Source organism: Centroberyx gerrardi, chromosome 22 (genome assembly GCF_048128805.1).
Source record: "Centroberyx gerrardi isolate f3 chromosome 22, fCenGer3.hap1.cur.20231027, whole genome shotgun sequence".
Classification (NCBI taxonomy): domain Eukaryota; kingdom Metazoa; phylum Chordata; class Actinopteri; order Beryciformes; family Berycidae; genus Centroberyx; species Centroberyx gerrardi.
This window is the reverse complement of record NC_136018.1, coordinates 9,442,241-9,455,922: the sequence shown is the minus strand read 5'-3', so window position 1 is coordinate 9,455,922 and position 13,682 is coordinate 9,442,241. Positions and strand designations below refer to the sequence as shown.

The following is a 13,682-nucleotide window of genomic DNA, read 5'->3' as shown; positions in this document are numbered from 1 at the left end:
ATTTGTTTGTTTTGATCCTTTTATTTCGCAACAATTTATAATGTTAACAAAAGTGATACATTATTATTATTAAGATTAAGATTCAAGATTCAAGATTCAAGATTAACTTTATTGTCCCACAAAATGGAAAATTTGGCTTGGGCTTTCACCCATGCTGCAGCCGTAAAAGACAAAACATTCCACATACAAAAAACATACAAAGATGTTAGTAAACTAAAAGCACCTATAGACAAACAGAAGAATTAGTGATATTATTATTATTATTAGGAGATTTATTAGACATTTGATCATAATGCATTTTGCGCAGCTCTATTGCAATAGGAAGATATATCGAGGGATCTGAAAATCAAACACTGAAATAATGAATTCTTCAAGAAAGAGAAATCTCAGTCAAGTATAAATAATATGTACTGTTGTTTCTTTTCTTTTTCTATTATTATTTTATGACTTCTCAGTCAGGTAGCTAGGATTGGACTTGAATTTAAATAATTTATTTCATATTTTGATATTTCATTGTTAAAAAAAATCTCTGATCACCATCCTACTGTGTTAACTTCAAGTCATGTTGCATCTCAACATTGCATTTCAACTATTGTCAACTATTGCATCATAAATGGATATTCCTCTCTTAATTGAATCTCTCCTGGCTGGACGTTACACTTCCTAACAAAGATAAGAACATCCACACTTGATGGTTTTATTGTTTATATTATTTATATATATATGTATATATGTTTGTAGAACTTATTTTATAATCTATGTTTGTGCTTATATTCTGTCTTTTTCCCCTGCTGAATCCTTTTACTTTTGCTGCTGTAACAATCAAATGTCCCCACAGGAATTAATAAAGTTTTATCTTATCATTCATACCTGTACCTGTCATACAGAAACAACTCATGGAGAAATTCATGGGTATGAAGGATCGAGGGGAAGTTCCATCCCACGCTAATATGAAAGACTTGAGCAAGAGTCTGAAAGAGTGCCACGGAATGACTGAAAATTTGTCGGCACAAGTCTATCTAATTAAATTAGTTTGGTGGACAAAGAGGCATGACAGGCTCGAGTTGATGGGGCAAGACCTATCAACTCAGCGCTTTCTGCCAGCGCTGCTTGGCAGAAAGCTGTGAGCTGTTCCTTGTGAAGATCAAGTCAGTGATTGAGTTGGATGTTAAAGTGCCCCACCCTCTCTTCTTGGAGATTGCTACCACCACACTGATGGGGAAAGAGAAGGCAATGTCTTCATTCAGCCACCTCACCCAGACTGAATATCTTGCTCCACAAATTGTTGAGGTAATCTTCAAATATCTCTGGAAACATGAGATGATGAACTCTATGATTGGGAGTGCAGCTGTCCAGGATGTAAAGGAGCCTTTTGAGAGACAAATCATCACAGCTTTCCTCATTCAACATACTGATCTCCAGACAGCCACTGAGCAATGGGAGTGTCCCATGACAGTGAAGGCTGTGTTCACTTCATTCAAAGAGGGATCAAAGACCACAGCTGCCATTAAAATGCTCTTAATGGAATTACAGTAACACTACCAATGATACTGGCAATGCCCACAGTGCCATCGGCAAAGCTGAGGACATCAGCAGTAATGCCCAAGATGCCATCAGTGAGAACCAGGAGAAAGCTGCCATGGTTCTTGGTTGTAAAAACATGTCTCTAAAACATCCAAAACCCAGTTTGTGAAATGACCACTAAGGTCAAAATGGAAAATGGAAACGAGGTGAAACAGATCAAGAACAAGAGATGAATCTGGAACTTCTCCAGACACAATCAAGTGCTCTGGATGAATCTCTGAGAGTGAAAAATAGGCAGGTACTGGTATGTATGTTTTGATGTAGGCCCTCATACGACCTTGGCCTGCATCAAATCCTAATAAAGCATGAAACACATGCGTATTTCTGCTTGTGTGTTTCATAAATATAATATTTCAGGTAATTTTCCAGAAGGGATTTGATACCTATTAGCGTGGAGTTTAATTGGGGTTAGACAGTCAGATTTTATCGAGGAATGTGCCTTTTGTAACAAACATGTTTGAGTCTTTTACTGTCAGATGGAAGATTCTGTGCTAACAACTTGAAACTAGGCGCAACTTTATATCTAAAGCATATAGAGGAAAACACGTCTAAAATACTATATGATGGTGAAGTGTGATGACACTCACACACTATTGTTTACACTTTCTGTCTCTATATATGTGCGTATGTGTGTGTCCATTGTGTGTGTCACCACAAGGAGAATATGTGTGAGTAAACCAGCACCCCTCTGCTCCAGCCCATGCCTCCCTCTGGCATGTTCTATAACAGTAACAAACACTTGTGGGATCCTGGCCAAACTCCACATAATTCCACAATAACAGTCTTTCATGTGGACTGTGGGGGAAAGGTTAAAGTAATAATCTGCAACATTTTCATATAAATTAAATTTCCATTTCGCCACTCTCTATCAGCACACGCAATAGTGATTCAACCTATGCTCAGCTCCTGAAAGCTTTTACATTTGCTGTTCTAACACCTGGCGTCTGGTACATCTTTCCTGGGAAAATTCCTCCGCCGCTCAGGAAATTATGCGTTTTATGTTTCCAGCAGCAGCAACAGTGGTTGGTTTGGAATAAATAAAAGAAGTAGTTAGCAAGAGCAGTGATAGCCAACATGGCTGAGCAGACAAAGAAAAGAGCGCCACCTACAGAAACTTCATCCACAGATAATCCAAGGGCAGAGGATGCCACACTAGGTGATTTTAACACCGATTCTAAGGCCAATTGGAATCTGGTTTAGTCTGGGTTAGGGGGTGACGGTTGGTGCATATTATCCTGTAAGATGAATGAACTCAACACTCCGGCTCTGGCCGTTTGGCCTGATGCAATTTTGTCAGATGTTTGATTTTGTCTGGCCAAGTCCAGGGGGAAGAAAAAGAAAATTAACTGGAAAAGAAGACACATTTCGTAATGACAACGCCCACTCACATAGATTTTAGTTTTAGTTTTAGTTTATATCAGCAAGATTCCCAACTCTACTTGCTCCACTGTTGATAAGTTGCTGTACAAATTTCATTTGGAGGAATGAAGGCATGCCTGGATCAGTCCATATAAGCATGCAATTACAAATTAAGAGAAAGAAGACTCCTACAAAATTCCTCATCAGTGTTATTCTTGTAATAATGTCACTTCAAAATACGAATGACAGAGTCTGGTAGTGTGTGATCCCTCGTCTTCACGTGTGTCGCCCATCTTTGTCCCGTCGCCTAGTGTGAACAGCTTCCCAACTGGATGGCAAACAGTCGTCGTTTAGTCTGAAATGCCCTAGTCAGGGAAGACTTGAACAATCTTGTGGTCTAACCTAAGCTTAATGGACACCAAGAGATCTCTGGGAAGGGTAGTGCAAAAAAAATGATCGATTATTACAAAAGATGTCAAAGTCAAAAAAGCACAGACCTTGGAGATTACTACTTTCAAGAATATAAAGTGAACAGCACTGACAGCAATCCTCCATCACTGCTGGCTTCCCTTTCTGACACTCAGTCTATTCGCATATGCTGTAGTATTCCCTCCAGGTGATGTCGAGATCATTAGCTGTTATAGCATTTTAAAACTGAAGTGAGTGATGGATGAGGTGGTGCTCTGCTGCTATCCAGATGCTATTTTGTAGTTTGGATGTGTAATGTGATGGCTTTCCATCTATTGGACTAAATGAATATTGAGCCTTGTGGCATGCTATCCCAGAGAGGCAAGCATGGACACTAAGCCCAGCAGCTGGGCCTTGATCCAGGGACGGTTGTGAGATTGTGAGTGTGTGCGTGTGTGTGTCAGAGAGAGAGAGGAGGAAGAAGAAGAAGAGATTGAAACTTGACCCCGCTGTCGCTTGCCTCTGGACAACAGGAGAAACGGATGGGCTGAGTCAGAACGTGAGGTTTGCTGCTGAAGAGGCCATTCTGTCCTTCGCCTCATCAAGTCAACATGCACTGCGTACAACCTGAGCCTAACCTGCACACAACATCAGCACTTTTCAACCTGCTGCCCACATGCATGTTCCTCTCTGACACACACACACCAACCTGCCAGAACGAGTGCTGTCACAGATATAGACGGAAATGTATTACATATGCAACTGCGCACATGTAATGTCACAGAACCGGGGTGTATGTGCACCCCTCCGGAGGGTTTTGCAGCAACTGGCAATTTTCCACTGCGTCCTCGCTCACGTGTCCTGTCACTCAACCTGTCACCATGGAGATGAGCTCAGCTTCTCTGTGTCTCCCACTGTAGTGCATACACTGCAGCACAGAGCAGCGCAGGCAGGCACAGCTGACACTGTCGCACGCCTCGCATGCAAGCACGAGCACGTCTTTAACCCGTCCACCTGTGCCATAAATGCACAAAAGCTGAGCCCCTCTATGCCTCTATATGTGTTGTTCCTATTTATAGCCATCTATCCTTTGTGCTGCCAAGGTTGTGGCATGCCGTGAAGTGGTTAAAGATGCATCTCAAGGTGAGCATCACCTCACTAAGACAGAGCACAAGAAGTGTCACACACACTGAGGATACATGGCCCTGAGGGGGAAAAGTGAGCAGTAGCACATAAAGGGCAACTGCCACTTCAAATAAGTGTATAAAGTGGGGACTCTGTTGACTGTGTGGCTGAATGGGCTGAACGGCTGATTCCCACGCAGAGTGGATCACAGGTGAGGGGGTCATCATATCCTCCACACAGTCCAGTCACGCATAAGGCACATATGGTATGATGAGCAACATCTGTGTCTTCTGAGCTGGGGAAATACTGTGTTTTATTCTGTATGCCTGGTCCAATAGGTTGCAGCAACACCTGACAGATCGTTTTACCTGTTCTCATGCCTTGGAGGGAGACTGAGGCAGGAGATTCACTACAATCAAAGATCATGACATTTTCTCAAAGACTCAAAACAGCAGCTGACTTCAGAGTTCAGCTTGAAATCTGGAAGTCATGGCAAAAAACTCTTCAACAAAAACATCTGGATTCAAGCAGAGGTGTTAGACTTTTTTTGTACTTCGTAAGGCCTAATTATTATGCTATGTAGAGAGGTATAATCATCTAGTGGAAGGCTTACAGAGTTTAGAGCACAACTCTTCCCAAACCATAAGAAAGATACCTGATAGTGACTTATCATTACACTAGAGTGCAGTAGGGGTGATATATTGAACGACAAATGGCTAATTAAAACATGAATCAATACATAAAAGAGTAAAAGTCACTGTAATATTCCTACAGGGACTTCTCCGTGGAACTCAATGGTGAGTTTATAGTGACCTTGTCATATTTTAAGGCATTTTTACCTCTTATGATATCACTATAATATCCCTATGAAATCCCTGTAGAGCCTTGAAGTTTTACTCTGATATTTGTACAGTATCATACCAAAATGTATGGGATTACTACAGTTTTTTGTCATAGTGTTTAGTACTGGAATGTTCAAAATAAGCATGCCCCTAAAGTGAAAATAAATAAATAAGCATGCCCCTAAAGTGAACAAAAAAGTGCAGAACAAGTGAGTTTTTGCTATAATTTAGTCTTACAGAGTTATCCAAGGTCAACAGAAAAGCCTCCTAATAGGTCAATAATATTCCTTACTGTGTAATTTAGGACTTCCTTTGCGATCACTCGGCGGAAGGTCTGCGAACTGCACCCGGTGTCCCGACATGTCCGATACCTCTCAGGTCAGAGCCCACGACCACCGACGGCGACGCTGCTGCTGTGCTGTAGTTTGTTTCAAAGTATCCGGCAACTTCCCAAGATGGGGCTAACTGCGTCGAGATGACCGTCTCCCCGTTCGGTTGGCGCGTGGGAAGCCTCTACGGACACACAAAACACCGGAGGGGAGCGTCTGTCATTGACTTTCCCTTTCCCTGTCTCTCTCTCTCTCTCTTTTTCTCACTCCTCTCTCTCTCTCTCTCTCTCTGTCTGCTGACTGTGTGCCAGTACTGCGGTGAACCAGCCTGCTCGGTCCACTCTCACCTGCCAGGCGCCTCTGTCCCCCTCTGGTTTGTTATAGGCTATGGTTCATCCAGGCAGGAACAGGCTGAGGCTCTAACACCCCCCTCCCCCGCATTAAAAAGATAAAAACTTTTTTCCCCGACGTCCACATGACTGCAGAATTACGTCATCACAATATAGCTCTCAGGAAAAAGAACTATAGTAATCCCATAATAACTTAAGTAGGATGCTATTTACAAATGTCACACAACTAGGCTACAATCTCTATAATAATACTATAGGAAAATTAGAGCGATACATAGGACATATAGGCCTACAAATTGCCACTATAAAGTCTATTGAGCACCACACACGCACTGTCCTATATGAATATTAATATTTTTTCATTAGTGAAGACGCTAATACTAAATATGATTAAACAATAGTTAGGAAGCCTAAATAAAGTCACAATGTTTGGATCAACAATCAAATGTGGGGCAATTTACTAAATGATGAATTCACAAACTTTCTAAAAACTTATCCTATAGGCTAATTATGTTATTTTATCGTGAAACATATCCGCGTTTTTACTAATCAGAGCACTGAATAGCTTATTTCGCTCAGGTAGTCTAACTGATTGACAATGCCGAGGCGAATGCAGTAATGAAGGGTCACACATTGTATTCAGTTTGACAAAATAAATATTAATATATTTTCTGGTTGTGTCAAAGTGTATAGGGGAGCCTAGAATGACATCTACTGGTCGAAAAGTGCAATGTCACCAATGGGCAGGGGTCCTTCAAAAATCAGGTTATTACAGAGTTGGTATTCTTTCTTAGCCTATAATCCTAATTATGGTGTAGGCCTATGCTATGTTCAGCCTGGATCTTTGCTTCTTCTTTTAAAGGGCAAGTTGATTTGCTCCTTAACTTTGGTAAAGTTTGACATTTGTCAAACTAGGAGTATATAGATCAGAAAACAAATACTTGCAAATGATGTTTCTTTGAAAGTTTACTAGAAAATATTTTGTCAAAGGCCTACAAACCATTGGCATAATAGAAAGATTACTGATAGTGAGCGGCCAAAAAGCAAAAAAATAAATAACAAGCTCAAAAGTCACGCATAACCAAAAATAGTTCACTCACTTCAATGTAATAATATTGAAAAACTTAAAAAAACAGGTCTACAAGCTTTAAAAACACTGGCAGACAGAGGCAGCTGTCTACCATTTAAGTATCTAAGTATGTACAAAGAAGCTGGTATTATTTGAAATGCACTTTCTTTCTCTTAACAATGGAAAAATATAGAAAACCAACTTAATGTAGAAACCACGCAGAATTAAAGTGCAAAAAACAAATTTGGCACTGTACTGTGACAGTGCAACCTTCAGCTGTCAACTAAAATATTGCTTTGACACTGTCCCATTTTGCACACGCACAGGCCTCGACCACAGTCACTTAATGTAATGAGGTCTGCCGCCCGACCTGCCTGAGAGGCCACAGGCTCATGGTCACTGGATGTAATGAATTCCAAACATTACTTTTCACTTTTGGGCAGCAGGGGGTGGATGGGGTGTGCAGCACTCCACAGTCTGGCCCACCTGAATGATAATCCGAATGCAATGTAATATAATGGGTCGCAATACTCTCCATGGCCAATTCTGTATGCAAAATGGATTCAAAAACAGCTGATGAGGTCACTTTAGTATTGGGTAATTTTTTTCTGGTAGTGTAGGCCAGAGACAGACATCAAACTAAGACTATGTAAATCAGACATAAAAAAAGTTTATTTTGAAACATTTTGTCTACGAGGCCTATGAAGAATAGACATAATACAAAAAAAATGAAGAAAACTGCTGATTTGTTCTCACAGATACAAACCAAACTGTGGACTTACTATCAGATGGCAATTTTTGTGCAAGAGTGTAGGCTAGAGACGGATAGTAAACAATGTATGCAAATAAGGGGAAAAAATGCAAACCAGGTTTCTCTTTATTGCAAAATATTTGGCAAAGGCCTAATAGGCATAATAGAAAATTAACTGTCACTGACCTGCCAATGAAAGGTAAATAAATACTGTATGTACTCAAAAATCACATACAAGTAAATTGGCAGTTTTAAAGTTCACTCACTTCAACATTATCCCAAACATTATCAAAAAGCACAGGCTCACACACTCTTACAAACACTTTCAGAGGCAACTGCCTACCATTCGGCTATCTAAGTATGTACAAAGACCAAAGTATGTGCACTGCACTTCCTTTCTCTAACAATATAAAACTTAGAAAAATAATTTAAAGCATGTAGAAACCAAGCAGAATCAATGTGCAAATAACAGTTTTGCACTGTACTGTAACAGTGCGCCTCTCAATTCTCAACATATTGCTTTCACATATGCCCATTTTGCTCAATGTACATTTTGGATAGTGAGGCTGCCATCGACTTTGCCAGTTCCTCGTCCCGTTTCCTCTGTATCTGTGAGTGACGGCACCAGTCCTCATACTCCGGGTTGGGGAGACTCTTGTCCAGAAGGACGTCGTAGTGTCCGTTGCTGAGCCAGCTGAGCCAGACGGCTGGTTTGGAAGCATCTTCCTCCCCGAGATAGTGCACCATGGTGGAGACGGTGGGACTCTCCAAGCTCCCCCCTGTTGTCAGGTGGATGTTGACGTTCAGCATCTGGCTCATGGCTAGCAGCTCAGGGTACCCAGCCCAGGCACCATCCTGTGCTGCATTGATCAGGAACTCCCCTACATCCCCTTCGATGATGGGGTTGAACTCATCCAGGTGGTCGGCTATATGGTGCACCGTCTGCTCCCTCAGCTCCCTGTGCCTCGACTGCTCTCCGAAAGTGGCTTTGCACACGGCTCTGTACAGGCAGTTACCATCCGGGATGATGTGGTACCTGTATTTATGCCTCTCCTGGAGGTACTTGTTCTGTTTCTCCACTTCAGCCAGATACAGGGTGACTTTATCGTTGATGTCCCCTTTCTCTGGGCATCTCTGTGGGGACGACTCCTGCAGGACGCTGAGCTCGAAGGCCCGTGTCTCATCTGATGGCGGGACACTTTGCCCACTGCGTAGATGATGGAGATCTTCATCTATGAGGTCTTTAGGTTGAGCTGCCCTGCAGGGAATGGGCTCCACTTCGTGAAATGAGGTCCATCCGTTGCTTTTGAAGGGGGCATTAGTCACTGAAACCTCATCATCCTCACTTGAAATTCCCACCGTCCTCTTGCATTCTTCTATTCTGGGTCCAGTGATGCTCTTGCTGTTCAACAGATTACTTTCAACCAGTTCTGGGCAGTCAGAGAAAAGCTCTGTCCCATTGCTCCAATGATCAATCAAGTCCACTATCAGGTCGGAATCACAGTTATTAGTCATACTTTCCCCATCATGTGAAACTGAGTCAGGGGACGAGCGTTTGCTCTTTGACTCCCTCATGATATGGATAGGTACGGACCGCTCCACTCCATCAGGTCGGCGAATTATTATTTCAGCAGTCGACGTGAAGTAAACTGGCTTCATCGACGAAGTTTCGTAACATGAAAAGGCAGGCATGTTTGCGGAAGACGGCGTCTCTCTTACTGGATCCCCGTTGGCCGTTGAAGTTGTGTCTTGTTGTGTGACGCCCGGTTTATTAACCGCAGAAGAAGTTGATGTTGTCCCGGTCAAACGGTCAGATCCGCTCGATATAGTTATTGAAACTTTGCGAGAGGACTTCGGATAGTGTGTCAGCACACTGTTGTACAGCTGCATTTTGAAGGACTCCTTTATACTGAACGCTGTAGCCGGGCTGTTACGGAAATATGACAACAACATCTAAAAATACCCAGCATGTCATCAATAACAGCAAAGTTGTAGGGAACGTTTCCATGGTCCTGAATCCTGATACCATTGACACAGCGAGGAGTAGACAGTCCAGTTTAGCCATCTTGCGTCAGTCGGAGTTGCGGAGCCTCCCTAATTTTAGACCTGAAAGTGTAACTGGACCCGCTCCGCTTCTCCAGTGTCAAGCCAACCAGAAAGAAACCAAGACGACTTCCGAGCATCTTCTTTCAAAATAAAACCCTTACTGACGGAAACTGCACTGGAGCGTTTTTGAATGGGCCTAGGTTAATAATACAATTTACTAAAGTTAATATAAATAACAGGCTTATATTTAAGGAGGAATCTGTATTAGGAATTTGAATCTGCTTTTTTTTCCCAAAAAAGTTCTGCCCATGGCCTATGCAGTATTAAAAAAAAATTGTATATTTTTTTTATTTTTTTTTAAGATATTCTTAGTATATAATTGATGTCCAGACTAATTTCTGTCAGTTATTTAAGTTAGGCCTACCTCATCTGAAATTGTTCTGCCCATATTTTTGTAGCCTACATCATATTTCCTCCACTGGTAAATCTGACAGTGTGAACAGCTACACTGAATGTTTGTACACATGGACACGTTTCTATTTGTTCCAGGCTAACAGAGGCACCCTACATAAAATGTCATGGATGTGACAAAGTTTGTAAGGTGACAAGTTTTGAGGAATTATTTCCTGGCAGAGACTCCTAGCGAATGGCTTCTTCTGAAGGTATAGGGAACCAGCGCTGACATCTCAGTGGAGTTTCACCTATGAGTGATGATTATGATTTTATTTTGAAGGCAAAATCACTTAACTCCCGGTATTGTCCTGGCTGTCTGTAGGCGGCTTGACGCAGCTCTCCTCTTCCAGCAGACTGGAAGAGTGCATCACTGGAGTTTTACCACAAGGCGATAATATGAGGGATTTGATGTGTCACAGCCACTGTTGGGTGCTAAACTGTAACTCAGTAACGTGTAGTGTAACGAAATGCTACGTCAATTCCAATAACAGTAGGCTATTACCCATCAAAAATCAAGTCGTTACCTTTGATATTACCCCCTCTTCATATCAGTTTGAAGTTAAACTAGCCAAAAATTATTGATTATCCACATCCCCCGGAAAATGGCAATATAGAAGATGGAAAATGACAGTAAAGTTCTCCAGGTGGAAAGATTACATCAACTCTATTTGGTCTCCCTGAACATCCACAGAAGAGGTAGACTATTTATTTATGAAAATAAAAGGATTCAAACGTCAATCTTGGGGGTGTCCCAGAAAAGTAATATAACGAAGTAGTGTAATGAATTAGGCTACTGCTCCCAGGGAGTAATGGTAACTGAGTGAATTGAATCACCTGATTAACCCTTGTATAAAAGTAGCATAATGTGTGTTGACCTTGACTGTGCTCCCCATTCTCACGGGGACTTTCATACAGAAGGACTCAGGGAGGGGGTGTATAGGCTATAGGGAACCCTCTGTGTGACCTGGTGTTAACTTTACATAAGAAACTGGAAATGTCTAGTTTGAGTTAAATGGGTAACATAATGTCTCCTTCAATAACAGGCTAATTCCGCAGCTCCGCAGCCGTGAAGGCAGAGGCTCCCACAGGGGTCGGTCGGACAGCGACGGGTCCCGCAGGGACGTCCGCCAGCGGGGAGGCCACTCAGGGAACTTCGGTGGCCCCGGACCACGGTCCAGGCTTGATGACAATGACGGGAATGTAACTATGACTGACAGCTCTCAGGACAGCGGCTCCCAGCGCAGATTCAACCCCTATGGAAGGCCCAATCTGAGAGGAGATGGGCGAGGAGGCAGAGGGAGAGGAGGTGGGAGAGGAGGTGGGAGAGGAGGAGACCGAGGAGGAGGAAACAGTGGTGGAGGAGGGAAAAGCCGATCAGGCTGGTACAAAGTGACGATACCACACGGAAGGAAATATGACAAGAAATGGTTATTGACAGCTCTCCAGAACATCTGCTCAGTACCCTACACACCTGTACACTTTCATATTGTCAGTCACCGGGCCCATTTTTATGTGGATGATGCCGCTGCCGCCACTGCTCTGCACAAATGTTCCCACAAGATCACAGACACAGACGGTTATAAGGTGGCAGTACACATCAACGCCAGATCTCCTCCGTCCTTCCTCCTCTCTGGCCTGAAGCCTGAACACTTGGAGCGCCTGAAGCAATGCATGGCAAAGCGCTTCGACGGCTCCCAGCAAGCACTTGACTTGAACAACATCCGAACAGACTCGGACCTGGCGTCACAGAACATTGAGGTCATCCTGAATAGGAAGACAAGCATGGAGGCTGTGATCAAGATCATTGAGGGAAACATTCCAGAGCTGGTGTGCTTGAACCTGAGCAGCAACCGTATTCAGAAAGTGGACAAACTGGCTGAATTGGTCACCAAGGCACCCAAACTGAAGACCCTCAACCTGTCCCACAATAAGCTGAAGTCTGACCAGGAGCTGGACCAGGTGAAAGGCCTGAAGCTGGTGGAGCTGTGGCTGGTCGGGAACCCTCTGTGTGACCTGTTCAAGGACCAGGTCTCCTACATCAGTGCTGTGCAGCAGAGGTTTCCCGGGCTTCTCAAACTGGATGTCCATGACCTCATGGCAACGCCCACCGCCTTCCCCCCCTTCAAGGGCAGCTGTTTTGGCTCCGATGAAATCAAGGCTTTCATTCTTCGCTTCTTGCAAAAATATTACAGCATCTACGACTCAGGGGACAGACAGCCTCTTCTGGATGCCTACCATGATGGAGCTTCCTTATCCCTCGTGATACAGGGAGAGTACCACAAAGACAGTCGAAACCTGAAGCCGATCAAAGACTCCACGATGCGGTCTTGCCTACTAAAACACACGCGAGTAAATGTGGTGGCTTTCCTCAACGAGCTCCCCAAAACTCAGCATGACCCTGCCTCCTTCACTGTTGACGTAAACACCTACACGAATACACTGCTGTCATTCACAGTGAGCGGGATTTTCAAAGAAGTGGACGGTAAATCGCGGGACTGTACTAAGGCCTTCTCTCGAGTCTTCATCGCGGTCCCTGCCGGGGATTCTGGTTTGCGCATAGTGAACGACCAGCTTTCCATCCGGATGGCCACAACAGAGGAGATCTGCCGAGCCTTTGTGGCTCCCGCCCTGCCCCCGTCTTCTAGCCCGGTGCCCACCCTCACCGCACCGCAGCAGGAGATGCCCTCAGCCTTCTTCCTGAATTCCAGCATGAACCTGCAGTGGTCCCAAAAGTGTCTACAGGACAATGAATGGGATTTCAACAGAGCTGCACAAATGTTCACCCAGTTGAAGATGGAAGGCAAGATCCCCGACATTGCATTCACAAAATGAATAAATAAATGACACCTTCTGTGAAATAGTGATCATGTAATTTTATTTATATGGATTTTTTGTTTTATCCTTTTTCTTCTTTGCCTTGTTTTATTAAAGCTGATGTAGACCAAAAAAAACAAAAAAACAAAGCTTATGAAGCATTGTCGTTGCCCCTACAAATAGCCCTTTAAAGGTTCCTCTTTGATTATAAAGGAGTTGGATGCGCTATCTAAACATCACTAAAGTATCAAAACGCACGGTAGCCAGCTAAATCCACACAATCCATATTAGAAAACCGAGCCTCTAAACGAGCCGTTTGGACTTCCGTAACTTTGTGGCGTCACAAAGGTACGCTCATTATCATATTATCATTTTTGTAAGAATTAATAGGCTAACAAAGTGTTTTTTTCAAAGCAGTTGAGCGATTGTCATTGTTTATTACCGGAGAGTTTTTCCTTGCCTGTTGCTGTCTGGTGTCTGTGGTGTCTCATGTTTCACTCTTGAAACGGTTAGCCAATCAGAACAGAGGGGTCGTTAATATTAATGAGCCTT

General features: G+C 43.2%; 2 protein-coding genes and 1 pseudogene across 2 annotated transcripts in view; 1 reads left to right on the top strand and 2 right to left on the bottom strand.

Annotated features, from left to right (window-relative positions):
- Window positions 1–5,892, bottom strand: part of kiaa1217 (KIAA1217 ortholog) — a 111,102-nt gene extending 105,210 nt beyond the window's left edge. The window contains exon 1 of the mRNA XM_071922404.2: window positions 5,611–5,892. Coding sequence (XP_071778505.2) covers window positions 5,611–5,680 — 70 coding nt within the window. The 5' untranslated portion in view covers window positions 5,681–5,892. The remainder of the gene's footprint in view (window positions 1–5,610) is intronic.
- A 1,923-nt stretch (window positions 5,893–7,815) lies between these two features.
- On the bottom strand, window positions 7,816–9,933 carry otud1 (OTU deubiquitinase 1). Its single transcript, XM_071922426.2, has one exon. The coding sequence runs from the start codon at window positions 9,768–9,770 to the stop codon at window positions 8,340–8,342; it is 1,431 nt and encodes a 476-aa protein (XP_071778527.2). The 5' UTR covers window positions 9,771–9,933; the 3' UTR covers window positions 7,816–8,339.
- Window positions 9,934–11,499: 1,566 nt separating this feature from the next.
- LOC139929513 (nuclear RNA export factor 1 pseudogene) lies at window positions 11,500–13,148 on the top strand (annotated as a pseudogene).
- Window positions 13,149–13,682: the final 534 nt, after the last annotated feature.